Source organism: Ahaetulla prasina, chromosome 2 (assembly GCF_028640845.1).
Source record: "Ahaetulla prasina isolate Xishuangbanna chromosome 2, ASM2864084v1, whole genome shotgun sequence".
In the NCBI taxonomy this organism is placed as follows: domain Eukaryota; kingdom Metazoa; phylum Chordata; class Lepidosauria; order Squamata; family Colubridae; genus Ahaetulla; species Ahaetulla prasina.
This window is the reverse complement of record NC_080540.1, coordinates 76,140,583-76,158,380: the sequence shown is the minus strand read 5'-3', so window position 1 is coordinate 76,158,380 and position 17,798 is coordinate 76,140,583. Positions and strand designations below refer to the sequence as shown.

The 17,798-nt window shown below is 38.9% G+C and overlaps 1 protein-coding gene across 2 annotated transcripts; it reads left to right on the top strand.

Annotated features, from left to right (window-relative positions):
• Positions 1–836: 836 nt before the first annotated feature.
• On the top strand, positions 837–16,579 carry LOC131193271 (high mobility group protein HMGI-C-like). 2 transcript variants are annotated; one of them, XM_058173282.1, is made up of 6 exons: positions 837–870; positions 1,535–1,728; positions 5,654–5,737; positions 7,802–7,849; positions 13,766–13,850; positions 16,473–16,579. In XM_058173282.1, exons 2-6 carry the CDS (start codon positions 1,636–1,638, stop codon positions 16,553–16,555), a joined length of 393 nt encoding a protein of 130 aa, XP_058029265.1. In that variant the 5' UTR covers positions 837–870; positions 1,535–1,635; the 3' UTR covers positions 16,556–16,579. The 2 variants fall into 2 exon arrangements, with proteins under 2 accessions (XP_058029265.1, XP_058029264.1); XM_058173281.1 differs by lacking the exon at positions 837–870 and having other exon boundaries at positions 1,461–1,728.
• Positions 16,580–17,798: the final 1,219 nt, after the last annotated feature.

The window sequence follows — 17,798 nt, the reverse complement described above, 5'->3', positions numbered from 1 at the left end:
ACTTGCATGTTGAAGACCATCAATTAAGTTCTCACAGTTCTGATGAGACAAGGTTAAAGGAACCAATTAAACTTTCTTTCTTTTTTTTCTTTTTTTGGAGGAAGAATAACTCTGAGAAAAGTCACATAATATCTCTTGTGTTTTCAGTTGTAGAAGCCAAACAACTAATCAAACTTCTGCAAGGCAGAACTCTCCTTGAATTAAATTCTGAGCAAAGCTTACTTTGGACAATTTCATTCATGCCTGCCACCATCAACTGTGAAAAGCCTCTAAAGGTTTTGGGTGTGAAGACCTAGAATCACTATACCTCTCCTTAGACTCAGCTGATGTTTCTGTTTCATTTCTTCAAATGAGAAGGACACTTTTGAGAAGCAAGGATCACCGTTCCCCTGGTTGGATGCAAGACAATTGTGAAACAACACTTTTCCTCCATTGAACTTATTCTCCCTGCACACACACGCGCACACACACATTCCCTCCCTCAAAAAAAAATCCCCTTTCTTTCTTTATATGATTTGGCTGTTTCTGGATCAGTTGATGGTTTCTGTGTTTGTTCTCCCTTTCTGTCAGTTTACTACCAGATCTCAGCTGAGTTAAAAAGTGAACTTCTACAAGTTTCGTTTGCTGCCACAAGTCAAGATAAGAGTCTAGCAGCATTCAATCTGTTTCCATATCACTAACTGGGAGCAAAATTTGGATAGGCAGAACAAAGAGCCAAGCTCCTGAAATGAACACATGTAACTTTCAAGCACTTTCCGCCTCTCCCCAGGGCAGGAAGAGGGTGAGTCACAAAATTGCTCCTTCCCTCTCTTCTTTTAGAGGGCTGAGGGTGCTGGGGTAGAGTAAGCAGAACTACCGAGTCCTTAACAGGTAAATTTGCTCTTCCTTTACCACTTATTGAGGCAGTGTTGAAAATGTGCACAAGGGGCAATTGTAGATTGAACAATGGGCAATCCCCTTTGCCTTAAAATTGCCAGGGTTAAAATTGGTACAGTGAGAGGGAGGGGGAAAAGAATGCTACTAATAAACAATACTCTTTGTGAATTTTGCTCTCTAATCTTACAAAGGAGGAAAGGATCCATTCTCTTGGATGCTTGGCAACTATCTTGGGGTGCAACTACCTGCAAAGGTCTTTGATTTAAAAAAAAATCCCATTGCCTTGGTTTCCTCTGATTGAGTGCATCTCCCCCCCTCCCTCCAACCACCTTTGGTACATGCCCACCCACCCACACCACTGCCACCACTTCCTATCATTTAGTGCAAGATCTCACACAGGATTTTCAAGCTGATCCATGCAAGAACATTTACCAATGCTGAGACTTCCTAATGCTGGTTAGGGGTGGTGGAAATCATAGTGTGTTGCAGATTGAGTCCCAGGTTAATGGGTCAAACAAAACAGCCAAAGAAAGGAGGAAGATAGCTACTACTTTTTTTTTTTTAAGATTTATTCTGGTGGGATGCTGAAAATTACCAAATTAGCATTGAAGAAGATTAAGTAGTTCTTAACCATGTAGTCAGAGAGCATTTCTTTTAGCCTTCCAACTCTGGAATAAAGCACAATTGCAAGTAGCTGTGACAAAGAAAGATTCTTCACCCTGAGAAGAAACAGCTCCTTCAAGACTTTGAATTGTCACCATGAGCAACCTTGGAAAGCCAATGGCTCCACCTTCCACCATCCTGACCGAGCAGCCCAAAAGAAAAAGGGGGCGGCCAAGGAAGCAGCCACAGGTAAGAGTTCATGCTTTAGTAAACTTAGAAAATTCTGTTAAATACTTTGCCTTTGGGTTAAGTTAAGATTTATTAACAGTATACCCTCTGACCATAATGAAAATGATATTAGGTGACAAAGGTTGTAATTCTCGAACAGTCTCAGCAATTCCAGCCAGCTTTGCTTTGTTCAGGGCTAGAGATCTTTTTCTATTTATCAGTGTATGTGTGTCATAATAATGTATAGGGCAATTTATGTGATCAAGCTGAACCAACTGCTCAGTGCTGGAATCTATAAAAGAGCATCTCCAATACATAATTGTCTGGCCACTACATGAACTCATCCAACCAAGGGAAGCTTATTATTTTTGCTGGTAAATGGTTCCAATATCAAACTGTGCTTCCTGTTAAGAAGTTTATTCTAACATCTAGTCAGAACCTGCCTTCCTTTCTCTAATTTAAGGCCATTGTTCTGCCCTCTTAGCAATAGAGAATGAGTTTGGGCTAAACTGTAGTTACTTTAGGGGATGTGAAGTGGTGTGCTCCATTCTTGAATTACAATGTGCTTTCCTACTGCTCGGAGTCGCTGAGAGTCGGCTGGCATATAAATGTAATAAATTATGATGTATAAATTATGATGGTTGGTCACAGTCAACCAGATATTTAGACTGGATTTTGGCATTTTTATCCACCTATCCAGTCTTCCTGGGGACCTGGGATAGATAGATGTTGTTGTCTGATGGTGTTAAAGATATCGTCTGCAGGATTTAAGCTGTTCCAAGTAAAGCTGCCTTTTGCAATTGACTGAATTGATTTTGTCAATGCTGATGGTGTTGAAGCGATGCTTCAGATGTTTCAGGATTGCACTCAAGAACCTTATCATTATTGGTACTATTTTTGCTTTTTTTGCCACAGTTGTTCTATTTGCAGGTCCTTGTATTTTGTGATTTCCTCCAATTATTTCCCTTCTATTCTGCTGCCTCCAGATGCAACATACTGCAACATCCACTAGCCAAAACGATTTGTCTTTCAACAATTGTTTGGGATGTTACGTGGCAGATGCTAATCTTTCTGAATTCTAAGTTCCCAGAGGACTTTAGCATCTTCATTTGTTATTACTTTATTTATTTATTTATTTATTTATTTATTTATTTCAATTTTTATACCGCCCTTCTCCCGAAGGACTCAGGGCAGTGTACAGCCTAGTAAAAATACAATATATAAACATTAAAAAGAAATTAAAAAGAAATATTATAACATGGCCAAAATTTTTTAAAACCATTTAAAATCATAAGACATAAATACCCCAATAAAATATCAATCCAGTCCCGCTTGAATAAATAGGTGCGTTTTCAGCTCACGGCGGAAGGTCCGAAGATCAGGCACTTGACGTAAACCAGGGGGAAGTTCATTCCAGAGCATAGGAGCTCCAACAGAGAAGGCCCTTCCCCTGGGGGCCGCCAGCCAGCATTGCTTGGTGGACGGCACCCTGAGAAGGCCCTCTCTGTGTGAGCGTACGGGTCGGTGGGAGGCAAAAGGTAACAGCAGGTGGTCCCGTAAGTACCCGGGTCCTAAGCCATGGAGCGCTTTAAAGGTGGTAACCAAAATCTTGAAGCGCACCCAAAAGACCACAGGAAGCCAGTGCAAGCTGCGCAGGATTGGTGTTACATGGGAGCAACGAGTCGCTCCCACTATTACCCGCGCAGCTGCATTCTGAACTAGCTGCAGCCTCCGGGTGCACTTCAAGGGCAGCCCCATGTAGAGAGCATTGCAATAGTCCAAGCGGGAAATATAGTCCAAGCGGGAACTTTGTCTACTTTGTGGTCCCATCATTGCTTGCAGGCAAATGGTATTTCTTGCAGATATTCCAATGTTTGTAGTCAGTCTGTGCAATCTTCTTGCAGCAGCAACCAGGTGGTCCACTGTTTCTTTAGCTTCTTTGCAGAGGCAGCACTTGCTATCTGTTGCTGTCCTCTCAATTTTGGCTGCATATGCATTATTATTATTATTCCTATTAGTAATAGTAGTGGTGGTGGTAGTAATAATTAGGAAAAGAATGAGATTCCATTTACATGTAATGTATAAGGAGGAAGGTGAGCACAGTGGCACTTGCATGGTATATTAATTAGTCTATTAATTATGTAAAACCATGTACAAATATTAAGATTATCATGTACAACATTCTTCAGAATGGTTTAAATATTTATTCAAACATAACATAAATATTTTCTGTACTGATATTCTCTTTTGATAAGTTTTGTTTCCACTGTTGTCTATGTTCCACTATTGATCAAATATACTTTTGGTGATTCCTACTATATTTATGTTCACTGGACATTCGTGTCTGTGGTTCATTTAAGTACAGATTAACTGAATTAATCAACTCTTCTGAGTTTGCCTCAGAATATTGAACAATAAACTAAATGCAGGACCAAGGTTGGTCCAATATGTTAGGTCATTGGAAGGTACTTTTTAAACATAGACTTTTTAAACCAATAAAATACTGCAGTACTATTTTTTTCTACTAAAGATTATTGCTATGTTTTTGCAAACCTTAAATCTCCCTGTACCTTGATGTTATGTGTTCAGGGTGTCATTTTGGTTGAATTAAGGATTCAGAACATGCTTTCTTTACAGGGACTATTTATTCCAGAAGGTCTAATTTAGGTATATTTCCAGAAAGACATAAAGATTCCAGCAAACCAGATGACTAACCAACCAACAAACAAATGTCCGTTTACCAATAAATCAATAAACTCATTCATTTTCCTGGACAATCTAGCTGCTCTATAGCATTAGATGATGCTCCTTACATCTGTCAAAAAAATCACAGCAGTTCTTGGCCTGCTACACAGCTGGTGTAGGCTGTCTTTTGGTTTTCTAGTATGCTAAGCATAGCCAAAGCATGTATATTCTGAGGAAGAAAAGAATGATTGCTCTGCAGTAAAACTGCAGATGATTATTTTTCTGGGTTGTTCTCCAAACAACTACAGACACCCACAGACAAGCAACACTGTTGATCTCTGGATAGAATATCTCAACTGTATCCAGTGGATGTCAATGACAAGTGTTCCTTTTGGCTAATACTGACATGTATCCATTGGAAAAGTAATTAAGAAGAGCCAACAAAAAGCCTCAATAATTTTTGCACTGCTTTCGATTCCACATTTTACTATTACCAATTATTTTCTTCTCTTCTGCTAATATTGGTGTCATAGAAGATCCCTGTTTAATCAAATAATCTTCTCATCACATACTCTTTTGATTCCAATTGATTTGCAATTTGGCCTTACCGGAGAGCTGATAGCCATTGGTAAAGATAAAGGTTCCCCTCGCACATATGTGCTAGTTGTTCCCAACTCTAGGGGGCGGTGCTCATCTCCGTTTCAAAGTCAAAGAGCCAGCGCTGTCCAAAGACATCTCCGTGGTCATGTGGCCGGCATGACTAAATGCCAAAGGCGCATGGAACGCTGTTACTTTCCCACCAAAGGTGATCCCTATTTTTCTACTTGCATTTTTTACGTGCTTTCGAACTGCTAGGTTGGCAGAAGCTGGGACAAGTAATGGGAACTCACCCCATTACGCGACACTAAGGATTCGAACTACTGAACTGCCGACCTTTCGATCAACAAGCTCAGCATCTTAGCCCATTGGTAGACGTCATTCTTTTCATCATGAGAATTATTGAGACTACTGCTCAACAATAAGCTACTGCTGTCTAATAGTTTATTGCAAAGTTTTTAAACTTGATGCCTTTAGGAAAACTGTTCAGTATCTGCCACCAGAAGATTCTGGGTGTATGTTCTGGAGGTTATATTCATTTCATCTGGGGTAACATTAAGTTTTATTGTGCATTCTCTGCAGTTACATAGAGAGGAAAATAAGACATAGAGATAGCTATCCTTCTCGTTCATTAATAACTCTCCCCACTTTTCCATCCAAAAAGGATCCAACTGGACCTCTGCCCCCAAAGAAACCGCGTGGGCGGCCAAAGGGAAGCAAGAAGAGGAGTGCTGGTTGTGGACAGGTGGTAAGAACAATCAAATTGGCCTGCTCTACTCCAATCTTCTGTATTTTCTGATAGAGAAAAGGGACTGATAGGTCTTTGGACCCGGAAACAAAGAACTGAAATCAAATATACAAGTACTTGTATATAAATCATATAATTTAAAAGTTTCCCTTTATTACATGCCAGATTTTCTGTTGTTGTTTTTTCTGGCTCCTTTGAATCAGTTTTTGATTTCTGGCAATTACCTGGACTAGCATCTGTGGTTTCTTGACTAGGTTTTTCAGAAGTTGTTTGTGCTTGCCTCCTGTTTAGCACTGAAAGAGAGAGTGACTGACCCAAGGCACCCAACTGACTTTGCATCTAGACTAGATCTCATGATCTCCCACTTTCTAGCCTAATGCCTTAACCACTACACCAAACCGGCTTCATATGACAGCACTACTGCTTTAAATATAACTCACTGACTATCTACTATCTATCATTCTCCATAGTTATACTTTGCCCATTTCTTCTAATTATTACTTTTCTGGACAGGTCACATATTCTCCTTTGTTATTGAGAACATCACTTTTCAGCTGAATAGTGATTGTTTTGTATTCTGATTCCAACAGTGATGATGACTGCTACTATCAATTTTGACATCTTCTACTTGTTTCTTCTACTTGATCTCCTACCTGACTCTATGGTTTCATCCCAAAATCCCCAAAATTTTAGTCTACTATTGACCTCACCCCATTCCTAAGAGGTCTGTAAGGGGCATATATAAGAGCACCAGCGTGCCTACCGTCCCTGTCCTAATGTTCCCTTTAATTGCATTCATTTTATGTATTCAATTCATGCTTATACTTATATATATTATCTAATACGTACTCGATAAATAAATAAATTTAAAGTGAGACTTTCAAAGAGTTACTTGACTAACACATCCAGTAATCATCATTAATATTAATAATTGATTGATGAATGCCATCTGACTTCTAACAATTCTGGGTGGCTCACAACAATCCAAACAAATTAGACTAACACCAATTAAGAGAAAAATTAAAAAATGGCAAGACCAGGAGACCAGATGGAGTGTCTCTTCAAAGGCCTGGGCAGTAGTGGATTTCAAAAAAATTTACTACCAGTTTTGTGGGTGTGGCTTGGTGGGTGTGGCTTGGTGGGTGTGGCATGGCTTGGTGGGCATGGCTTGGTGGGCATGGCAGAGGAAAGATACTGTAAAATTTCCATTCCCACCTCACTCTAGGGGAAGGTTACTGCAAAAATCCCCTTTTCCTCCCGATCAGCTGGGACTTGGGAGGCAGAGAATACATGGGGGCAGGCCAGTCCAGTCAGAATTTTTACTACCAGTTCTCTGAACTACTCAAAATTTCCGCTACCAGTTCTCCAGAACTGGTCAGAACCTGCTGAAACCCACCTCTGGGCCTGGGTGAAGAAGCCAGGTCTTCACAGATGTTTTCAATGAACAGCCAGATGGGGACCATCCAGATCCAGTAGTACCTAGAACATCCCCATCAAACCAGATAACTTAGGAATCTCTCTGGACATTAAAATATGTTGAAGACTCCTTTCTGAAAACACTCTTGCTTTCAGAGGACAACTAATCAGATAACTTTTCCCTTTACTGTTCCCAACCAATGCTGTATATGCTGTGTTGTGGTTGTGGTTATTGGCTGCTACCATCTCTATCTTTGATATTATTTTATTTTTATACTCAAAAGTGAGATATAAACATCCATTGGGACCCACTGACAGAGAAAGACAATTAAGTCATTGTGATTTTCAAACCTGGAATAGCCCAGCTTTCTTTCATGTTCATTTGTTTCTCAGTTTCAAATTGCCAATACATTTTTGGTAGTGATTTTCCATTTTTTTCTTTTAGCCCTAATGGGTTGATTTTGGTCACTAGATGCAAGTTTTTCTTCTACTGTCTTTTCAAAATTCCTTTACCTTTCCTGAATCATTAGAGAATACCTATCAAGAAGATGATAATTAGAGTGTAATGTATTTGCAAAGAGTACATATTGCCTAAGGGACATGCTGTTTTTGTTTTTGTTGTTGTTGTTTTGTTGTTCTATATTACAGGGGCACATCTCTACTGCAAAAAAGCCCAGGGGAAGGCCACGAAAGTGGGTGAGTGTACAGAATCAAAACTGTGGCATGCTTTCTTTTTCTTCTTAAGTAGCAGCTCATCTTTCAATATGTGTAATTTTTTTTCCAGGACTGAGGGCTGTTCTCTGTCTCTCAGTAGTGGAATAAAGCTTGAACTTTAGAAAGTCAAGAGTGTAGCCCACGGGTGCCAAACTCAATTTCATTGAGGGCCGCATTAGGGTTGTGCTTGAACTTAAAACACACTTATTCAGGTGCGCAGGACTGGATTAGATTTTTTAGCTTTTAAATTTTAAACTTTATACTGATTTTAATTGGTTTTATTATTTTTAGTTCAATTGGCCGGCTAAATATTTCATTTTAAAATTATTTTAAATTCATTGTCTATCTATGTATTTTAATATGGCTGTACACCGCCCTGAGTCCTTCGGGAGAAGGGCGGTCTAGAAATTTGATTAATAAATAAATAAATAAATAAATAAACTTGGAGGGCCGGGGGTAGGGGTGGCTAGGGTGGGCATGGCCATGGTGGGTGTGACACCGACAAGGCAGGACTTCCCTGAGATCCTCCCTTCCTCTCATTACAATCTTTTCCTTCCTCCCTCCCTCCCTCCCTCCTTCCCTCCCTTCCTTCCTTTTCTTCTTTTTCCTTCCCTCTTCATTCTCCTTTCTTCTTCCTTCCCCTCGTTCCTTATTTTTCCTGCCTTGCTGTCTTCCCATCTTTTTCTTTGTCTTTCCTCTTTCCCTTTCTCCTTGCTTGTCCCTTTTTGTGTGCTCAAATGCAAAAGAGGAAACATTTCTCCTTTTGTTTTGTTTTTAGTTTTGTTTTGATAGTCCTCTGCCGGCTAAAATGGAGCCTGGGGGGCGCATACAGGGGCCCCACTCGCCATTTTTGGCCACAAAGGCCTCCTGCAGCCCTCTGCCAGCAAAAATGCACCTCGGGGGAGGCACGCACAGACCTCCCAAGCTCCGTTTTTGCTGGCAGAGTCACCATAGGCTGGTCCTTTACTGTTTTCAGTACAGCCCTGCAAGCAGATCTAAGCAACCCACGATCCAGATCCAGCCCGTGGGTCTTCAGTTTGATACCCCTGGTGTAGCCTCAATAAAAACAAAATAGAATTGTGGCTTCAATTAAAACTATTTAATATTATTATTATTCAGTTATTTGTTTTTTTTTCCTCCTCTCACAATAAAAATTACATTTTGGTAACAACTTTTGGCGGTGCCTGGGGTTTGCACCAAGGCTTGGAGGGCTAAGTTACATTCTAGGACTTTAGGGTCTAAAAAAACCTTAAACATGATTGTTGTAGTCTCTCTCATTATATTTCTACAGTAAAGTTTGAAAAAAAATCTATCTGGGGAGTAGGCAAGTTGTAAGGCAAATGAACAAGCACACTATTATTGTAGCTTTTCAGAACATTTCCAATATCTTTATGTTATTAATGTGTTCACTAGATTTATAGCTTGATTTCCTTCTAGGACAGTTTTTTTTTCAAATTTAGCACCTTCCAGGTATGTGGACTTCATTTCCCAGCATTCATAGCAATCATAATTCTGGGAGGTGAAGTCCTCACATCCAGAGGGCCTCCAAAGTGGGTAAGTCTGCTCTAGGCACCTAAGACAGAATAAGTACCATTCTCTCCTTCAGTGTCACCCCACAACAGTAATTTTGTGGTGTAAAATTGGGCTGACAGACTTGCTTATCATAAAGAGGATTTCCAGATTTTCAAGTCATTGCACATATAAAGGATGAAGAATATTTTCATTACCAACTAGAAAAATGCTCTGATTTCTTCAGACAAGCCACTTTCTTGCTGATGCACAAATTACCAGCTGTGAAAAATTATGTTTTCATCTGTCTAGAGAAAGCATAGGTAATTTGTGACTTATGGGATGATGATGCCTCTAGCTTTACTGCTTCATATTTTGCATCTCAGAACCTTCCAACTGTATATCAGGGATTTTCAGTGATTCAACTGTTCCTTCCTTCCTTCCTCCGTCTTTCCTTTCCTTTCCTTTCCTTTCCTCTTTCCTTTTCTTTTCTTTCCTCTTTCCTTTCCTTTCTTTTCCTTTCCTCTTTCCTTTTCTCGTTCCTTTCCTTTTTCCTTTCCTTTCCTTTCCTTTCCTTTCTTTGATTTTAATGACTTATAAATTCTAAAGAAGATTATTAAACTTCTGGAAGAAACCGCAAAGGTGCTTTTTCAAAAGTTAAGTGGACTTTCTTTGTTTTTCCTTGAAGACATTCCACTTCTCATCCAAGAAGCTTCTTCAGTTTGGACAGTCTTTTGAAAAAGCATCTTTGGGACAACCATGACCTGAATGACTGAGAATCTCCATAGACATTTTGGAAAAAAACAAATTATTCCCAAATTAGCTTTTCCTCAAAAAAAAAAAAAAAACCACAGTCTTGCTGCCCCAGAGAGATTTTATGTCACTGCCAGGCCTACTATGAAAGTGGGATAGTGATTTTCCAGCCCACAACCACAGAAACATTGGCATCCATCTCAGCTTTTATAACTGACGGTTAAATGTAGGTCTTCAGTGTGACAGCAGCCTTAGCAAGCAAGGTGATAACAGGTTTCATCATGGCAGAATTTGGAAATACCTACCGTAAACACAGAAAAATAAAACACATTTTCTTAAATCCTGTCCAATTTTCATTTTGAAAAGCTCCACTTTTAACTTATAAAATCAAAGGTAGCGAAGGAATAACTCTAGATAAAGCAGGATATAGTCACATTGCAATTCACAGCAAGAAATAAGCTCCACTAAACACAATGCAACTTATTCCCATGTAAACATGTCAAGAATTATATGTCAAGCAGGTCTTTTATCAATTAATATCAGCCTTTCATCTCTAATAACTTTTAATCTTTTCTCTTTGGGGCTTTTTGAAAGTCAGTCTATATTTGCATACAAAGACAAGCGATGGTTCCCGAGTGAAGCTTCTGTTATCTTTTTATAGTCATGCCTTTTTATATTTCTTTCAAGGGAACTGTTTATAGATTGGTTGATTGCAATAGCTTGCAGAAGGAGATCGCTTATCAAAGCAGAAACACAATGTCAAAAGACTAAATGTTTCTCTATTTAAAATATTTCTTTCTAAAGTATTTCTATCCCAGATTTTCAGAGTGGTCTCAGTAAAATGTTGTTTAAATGTTGTTTAACCTCCTCCTTTCTCAAAATAAAAAACAAAAAAACAAAGCTGCATAACAAAAACAGGAGGCTGCATGCTTTTTTTTACTAAGGATCTCAAGTACTATGTTCAAAACTGTTGCAGTAGCCAACCGTATGACACCTGCTGCCACAGGCTGGCCTGTGGTTAAACTGCCAACAGCACAGAGAGGAGCAGAAGTCTCAGTCATCATTCACACCACAAAGCTCTGCTTAGTACATCTGGTGCAGGGCAGGAGAGCATGTGGGATCTGAAGCAGAAGGAATGGTCTGCAATAGTCCAGCTTTTTTTCTTGACCCAGCATCAATTAAGCGGTGGCCCAAGCTGGAGTCTTTTCAGAAAGGAGGAAATGGCAAGGTCTAAAGAGAACTGGATTTGCAGATGTGGCTGCTCCATGCTCAAAGCACACCCGTTAGCTCTAAAATGCCAAATGCAGGTTGCAGCTCTTAAGCTGTCAAAGGGGCATCAATAATCAGTGTCACCTTCAAAGTTGCTATGTGTGGCTCTCCTGCCATGTCCCCAATTAGCTTTGTTGGCTCACTGCCATGGAGGACAAAAGAGACATCTGAATGCATTAGTACACAAAAGCCTTTCAAGTGTCCTCCCACACCATTGCCATTAAGATAAAATAACGTGTTGGTTTTCAAAGGGTGGGTGGTGGTTCAGGGGAGAGATGCAAGAAGTTAAGTTGAAGATAGGATTCTTACGCTTCTAGCTACAGCGTATATGTAAATCTTACGAAACTCAGTAGGGTTTGTTTTCATATGATTGCTGAAGAAGAAATTTTGGAGCCTCTAGAACTCAGAAGGCATCGGACATCAGAGAACCTGTCCTATAAAGTTATAGAACTTATAAAACTTATCATGGGTATAGCACACAGTTATATCTGTGTTATAAAGTTCTACTGCACAAAAAGCTCTAGAACTCTAGATTTCCCTTTCCAGCAAGCATTGTCCAGCTCTTCCAGGGTAGGAATGAAGATTGCTAAACTATCATGCCAAAGTGCTGAAGCCTCTATAGAAAGGGGATTTTCTCGATGAGTGACAAAGACAAAGCAAGCGTTTTTTAAAATAAATACCAATATGCAAGAGGGTTCTTTTGTGTACATTTTTCATATAAAATGATATCGCTTCTGCGCATGTGATAGACAGTCAGTGTGCCTTTGGTATGATGTTGACTCAAACTCTCATATTCTTGCTCTAATGTGTCCAATCTGTGGCCCATGGGCCACATGCAGCACTGGACAGCCAGTAATGCAGCCCCACAAGAGCATAAACTTTTAACATTTTAATGTGATTTACATGCATTAACCATATTATCTATTTTATATGTGGCCCAAGACAATTCCTCTTCACTCAATGTGGCCCAGGCAAACCAAAAGGTTGGGGCACCCATGTCTAATCCATGCTGGCTGAAACTGAGAAAATCTGGTGGTTTATGTCTGCCTTTCACCAACAATCAGAGCTTGTTTCTAGCTCCAAAGGTGCTTTTTCAAGAGGCAAATGTACTTTGTTGTTCTAGTTTTGTTGTTGTTTGTTTGTTTGTTTCTAGCCTTCTTGAAACTCCTCGTTATTAGCCCATGAAGTGGAGAATACACTTTTTCATTGAACTCTAAAATCAGTTCTGCACAAAGGTGAAATCCAATGAAACCTTTGCTTTTGTTTGTATGAATATAACAAGAAGGATCAGTTTCTTTATTTTTTTAAAAAAATAGTTTTTATTAAACAGTTTTCTTCATTTTATATCACAATTTCAATCTTTACAGTGCTCCGGTATCAGTATATCTCCTAAGTACATACAAATTATTTCGTTATTCTTCTTTTCGTGTACATATCTATTCTATACAATGCATCAGTATTGCAATTACATACCTATATATATTACCCTTTATTGTCACATCTTAATTTACTTTTACATTCTTATTCTTTGCTTCTATTCTCTAACCAGTTATACCACAAGTCCCAAATCAAATAGTATTCCGTTTCATCTCTTTCTTTTATTTCCATTGTTAGCCTGTCCATCTCCACACATTCTAACACTTTTCTATCGCCATTTCATCAGAGGGAGTACTATCGTTTTCCCAGTATTTTGCATAGATTATTCTAGCTGCTGTTTTCATGTGTAATATGATATACTGAGGGTTTTTTTATTATAATTTCCCCTTAACATACCTAATAATAATAATTCTGGTATTAGATCTATTTGTTGTTTAGTAATTTCCTCTAGCCATTTTCTTATCTTTCACCAGTATTTCCTTGCATCTGGGCATAGCCACCAGATGTGGTAATATGTTCCTTGCCTCCTTTTACATTTTCAGCATTCTGCTGGTCTACTTGGGTACATTTTTGCCAATCTCGCTGGGGGCAAATGCCAACAATAAAACATTTTATATATATTTTCTTTGTATGCTGCCAACATTGTCAGCTACAAGAAGGATCAATTTCTTATTATATCATGAAAATGTTGTAAAGGTTTACGGAATACTAAGTAATAATATGTTTAGCAAGTGAATAAAAGAGCAAAAAATGCATAAATAAATTTTCAAGTATACAGCATTTTCCCCAAGTGAAAATAAGAGAAAGTAACCTATGAAACTTTGGCTGTGTATAGATGTAAGGTTAAAAAAAGAAAAATATCACTTTTATAGGTTATCTGGTTTGATGATGATTTAAGAAACATTTCATAAAGCCTGTTCAATGGTATCACCTTGGAAGGAGGATTTTCATGTTGTTTTATACTAGCAAATACTTATAATTCCCTTACAGCTTTTTGTCCCTGAGGAAGAATATCACAAAACTGAAGTCCAAGGGGAAAGCAATCCAGGTTTTAACACATGCCCTGCCACAGAAGGTGTGTAATTCATTCGTTTAGTCAATCTTTTGTCTGTTTAGAATACAATAGAATTTTTTTTATTGGCCAAGTGTGATTGGACACACAAGGAATTTGTCTTGGTGCATATGTTTTGTGTTGCTTCACTCACCAGTATTCTAAGCAGTTCACAGTAGCAACATAATCTATGAAACCATGACCACACAATCATAATATTTAATACTCACAATTACTTATAAAACCATTGTTACACACACACACAAATACATTGTATATATATTATATATACAAATATTATATATATATTTATATATATAATATATATATCAGGTTACATCACTGGATGTACAGAAAAATTATGAGCAGAATTTTTCAGAATGCTCATCAACCCCCACACATTTATTCTATGAAAATAATTTATAAATACTGTTTTAACTATTAGTACTGCAAATAATAATAAGCACCTTAGGTGCAATCCCAAAACATTTAGAATCCTACTTGAACATGTTTGGCATTAAGAAAGTCAATCAATCAGTCAATTGCAAAAGGCAGTATTAATTAAAACAGCTTAAATCCTGTAACGATACCTTTAACACCATCAAACAACATCTGCCTAACCCAAATCCTTGGGAAGGACTTGATAGGTGGATAAAAATGTCAAATCCGGTCCAAATATTTAGCTGATTGTGTGACCAATCAAACATAATCAAACCCTTGACTAGTCCCATCAACCCTTGTGAATCAGTATTATTGACCACATTGGGTGACCCAGATATACACCATCTTAACTTCCTAAAGAAAATATCTACATGTGATAAATAAAATTAAAAATATAAATGGAGACATTGCAGGAAGAAGAACCAGCTCTTGCTTTGAATAGATTTGATTCTGAAATCTGGTTATAGAGCAGCTGATGAAAGTACTCCTTATCTTTGCCCTCTTTGCTACGTTAGTCATGTTAGATGGAATATGCTGATGACTGTCTAGCAGCCAAACATGGCCGTGTGTGTGTGTGTGTGTGTGTGTGTGTGTGTGTGTTCCCCCCCCCCTCAATAAGTCAGTGCAGATGGTACTTGATAAATTTGGAGGCGTTTAACCTCCACTTCCTCTATGACTCCTTTTGTCATTACTTCTAAGGAGTATGGTGACATCAGCATAGCCACAGACTTCACTATTGTACCTCACATCCTGCCCAGATCTCTGCCAAATCAGTATGTGATGTACACCCTATATGCCACTCAAAACATTAGTAACAACATGTTGTGCTTTGCTCTTCTTTTCAGAAAATCTATTTTCATGCTCATGTGTTCATGAGCATGTATGAGGACCCAGATTGTTGGGAGCAATGTGCTGACTCTGTAAACCACTTAGAGAAGACTGTAAAGCACTGTGAAGCCGTATACAAGTCTAAGTGCTATTGCTATAGATTAATGATACGCACTAATACGCACTATAGATTAGTAATACACACACACACACACACACACACACACACACGGCACCAAGTGTCAAAAAGGAAGCACCAAGTGCTGAAAAGGGAGCACTTGCACACATGGCACTAAGTGCCAAAAAGGGAGAATGCGCACCAGCCAGCAAATCTTCCGGTTACTGCCACACATGTGCACGTGCCGATCAGCTGGCCGGTGCGCATGGTCACGCCAGAAAATGGAAGACCAGTTCTTCCGGTTTTCAGCATGGCCACACACGCAGAGACCAGCTGATCAGCACGTGCGCATGCATGCCAGAAACCCGGAAGAGGAATGGACGAAGCCGCGCATGCCAGGCAACATGGTTCCACATGCCACTTCAGGCACACGCGCCATAGATTCACCATCACAGCTATAGATCAACTGCTACCTAGTGACACCATTTAAACTGAAACTGTGAAATAACTGACATTTCTTAGAAAATGTCTGTATGATATGTTACCCTTTAACCCCATTAACATTAATAAAATAAAATAAACTGAAAAATAAATAAATTGAAAAATAAATTGTAGGAAGGAAAAGAGAAACCAGCTGAAGAGAAGCACTGATATACAGGCATGGAATTCTACAAAATATCGAGCCAAGCCCCAAGAAGAATAAGGGTGCAGCTCAAATAGCTTTTTGACCAAGAATTTAAAGACAAGATTGTTGTGATTTTTCTCCCACAAAAAGTGTTTGAGAAAAATATTTCAACTAAAGGGACTTGTTATTTTGAAAACAATCCATAATCCTGGATTTATTTTGGGAAATTTACAGTAGCTTTGGGAATATGCCACCCTTCTCACCTAGAGTCATCGCTGGGTGAAAAGGGTGCGTATAAAGTTAATAAGTAATTAAATTTCTCTCCTTGTTTCAGTTGTCTGAATAAGACCAGTTATGTGGAGCTCCATCTGGTACTCTGACATTTTGTCTTTCACAATGATGTTTTGGAAATCCCTGTACTTCTCTAAACATTTATAGAATTCCCTATGTTCAGAAAGAGAGCACCAACTTCCTGCTCCCATAGAGTAGCTATAATGCTATGGTCCCGTGACAGCAGATTGGGGAATTCCAGAGTAGATATCAGAATCTCTTTCATGTACAAGTGTTCTTTATAGACAAGCAGTAAAAGAAGAAAGTGAGCTCCAATTCACTCTTCATCTCATATTCTCTTTAGGGACATCTACAAAAGGCTGTTACATGAAGAAGGGAGCCACAGCATTCAGGAGAACATTGAATGAACAACAGTCTCCTTGTTGATGTGTCACTAGAGCAAAATGAATTAAACTCCTGTTCTGCCATGTGCAAAGGAAAGCCCCCTTCCCCGTTTTTCTTTTGTACTTTTATCAATAACTGCCTTTTGCAAAGCTCAGTCATTCACATTTGTAACATTTGTAACAGCAGTCCTAACCCCCCAAAAAGAGGGTTTAGAGCTAATTAGCATTTGGAGGAAAGTCGACCCATGTGATATGTTTTGAAAACATATCGATTTTGAGTCCTGTACCATTGGGAACATTAATTATTCTAGGATACCAAGATCCTGATTTTAAGAAATGGGAAACATATCATTGCTAACTAAACATGCTCACTCATAAAATCCTACTTAGGGCAATACTTTTTAAAAATAAGAGTGCTGAGTTTTGCGGCCTTGAAGTACATTTATGCCAAGTTCACTTGACAGGTGCAGTACAACACACTCAATTTGGTTACTAGATTAATGTATGCATTCAGTATATTTAACTTATGGTTGAGCAAGTCATATAAAAATACTAGATTTGAACAAATATATTTGATTAATACATATATCAACTATTCCCAGTCAATCACCTCACTAAGGTTAATATTAGATAACCTTAGCATGTTGTATACATTGAGTTAGTAAGGTCTCTAACTGCCGTAATGAAGCAATTTTATGTTGCAACCAGGATAACTAAGTTATCTTATTTTGACATAGGATGTTGTACATACCCATTGTGTATATTTAGTTTCTAGTCCAGCATGATGCATAAACTGGAAAAATGGGTTTGTTGGTTAATTTTGTTTTGTGTATATATAAAAGGGACGTGGTGGCTCAGGGGCTAGGATGTTGAGCTTGTTGATCGAAAGGTCGGCAGCTCAGTGGTTCGAATCCCTAGTGCCGTGTAATGGGGTGAGCTCCCGTTACTTGTCCCAGCTTCTGCCAACCTAGCAGTTTCGAAAGCACATACAAATGCAAGTAGAAAAAATAGGGACCACCTTTGGTGGGAAGGTAACAGCTTTCCGTGCATCCTTGCCGTTGAGTCATGCCGGCCACATGACCACGGAGACGTCTTTGGACAGTGCTGGCTCTTCGGCTTTGAAACGGAGATGAGCACCGCCCCCTAGAGTCGGCAACGACTAGCACGTATGTGCGAGGGGAACCTTTACCTTTACCTACTATATATATCCCAAAGGATCTTTCAAACAATGGTTAAGTAATACTTGAGGGACAAAAGGAATTGTCTGCCAATCACATTATGTCATC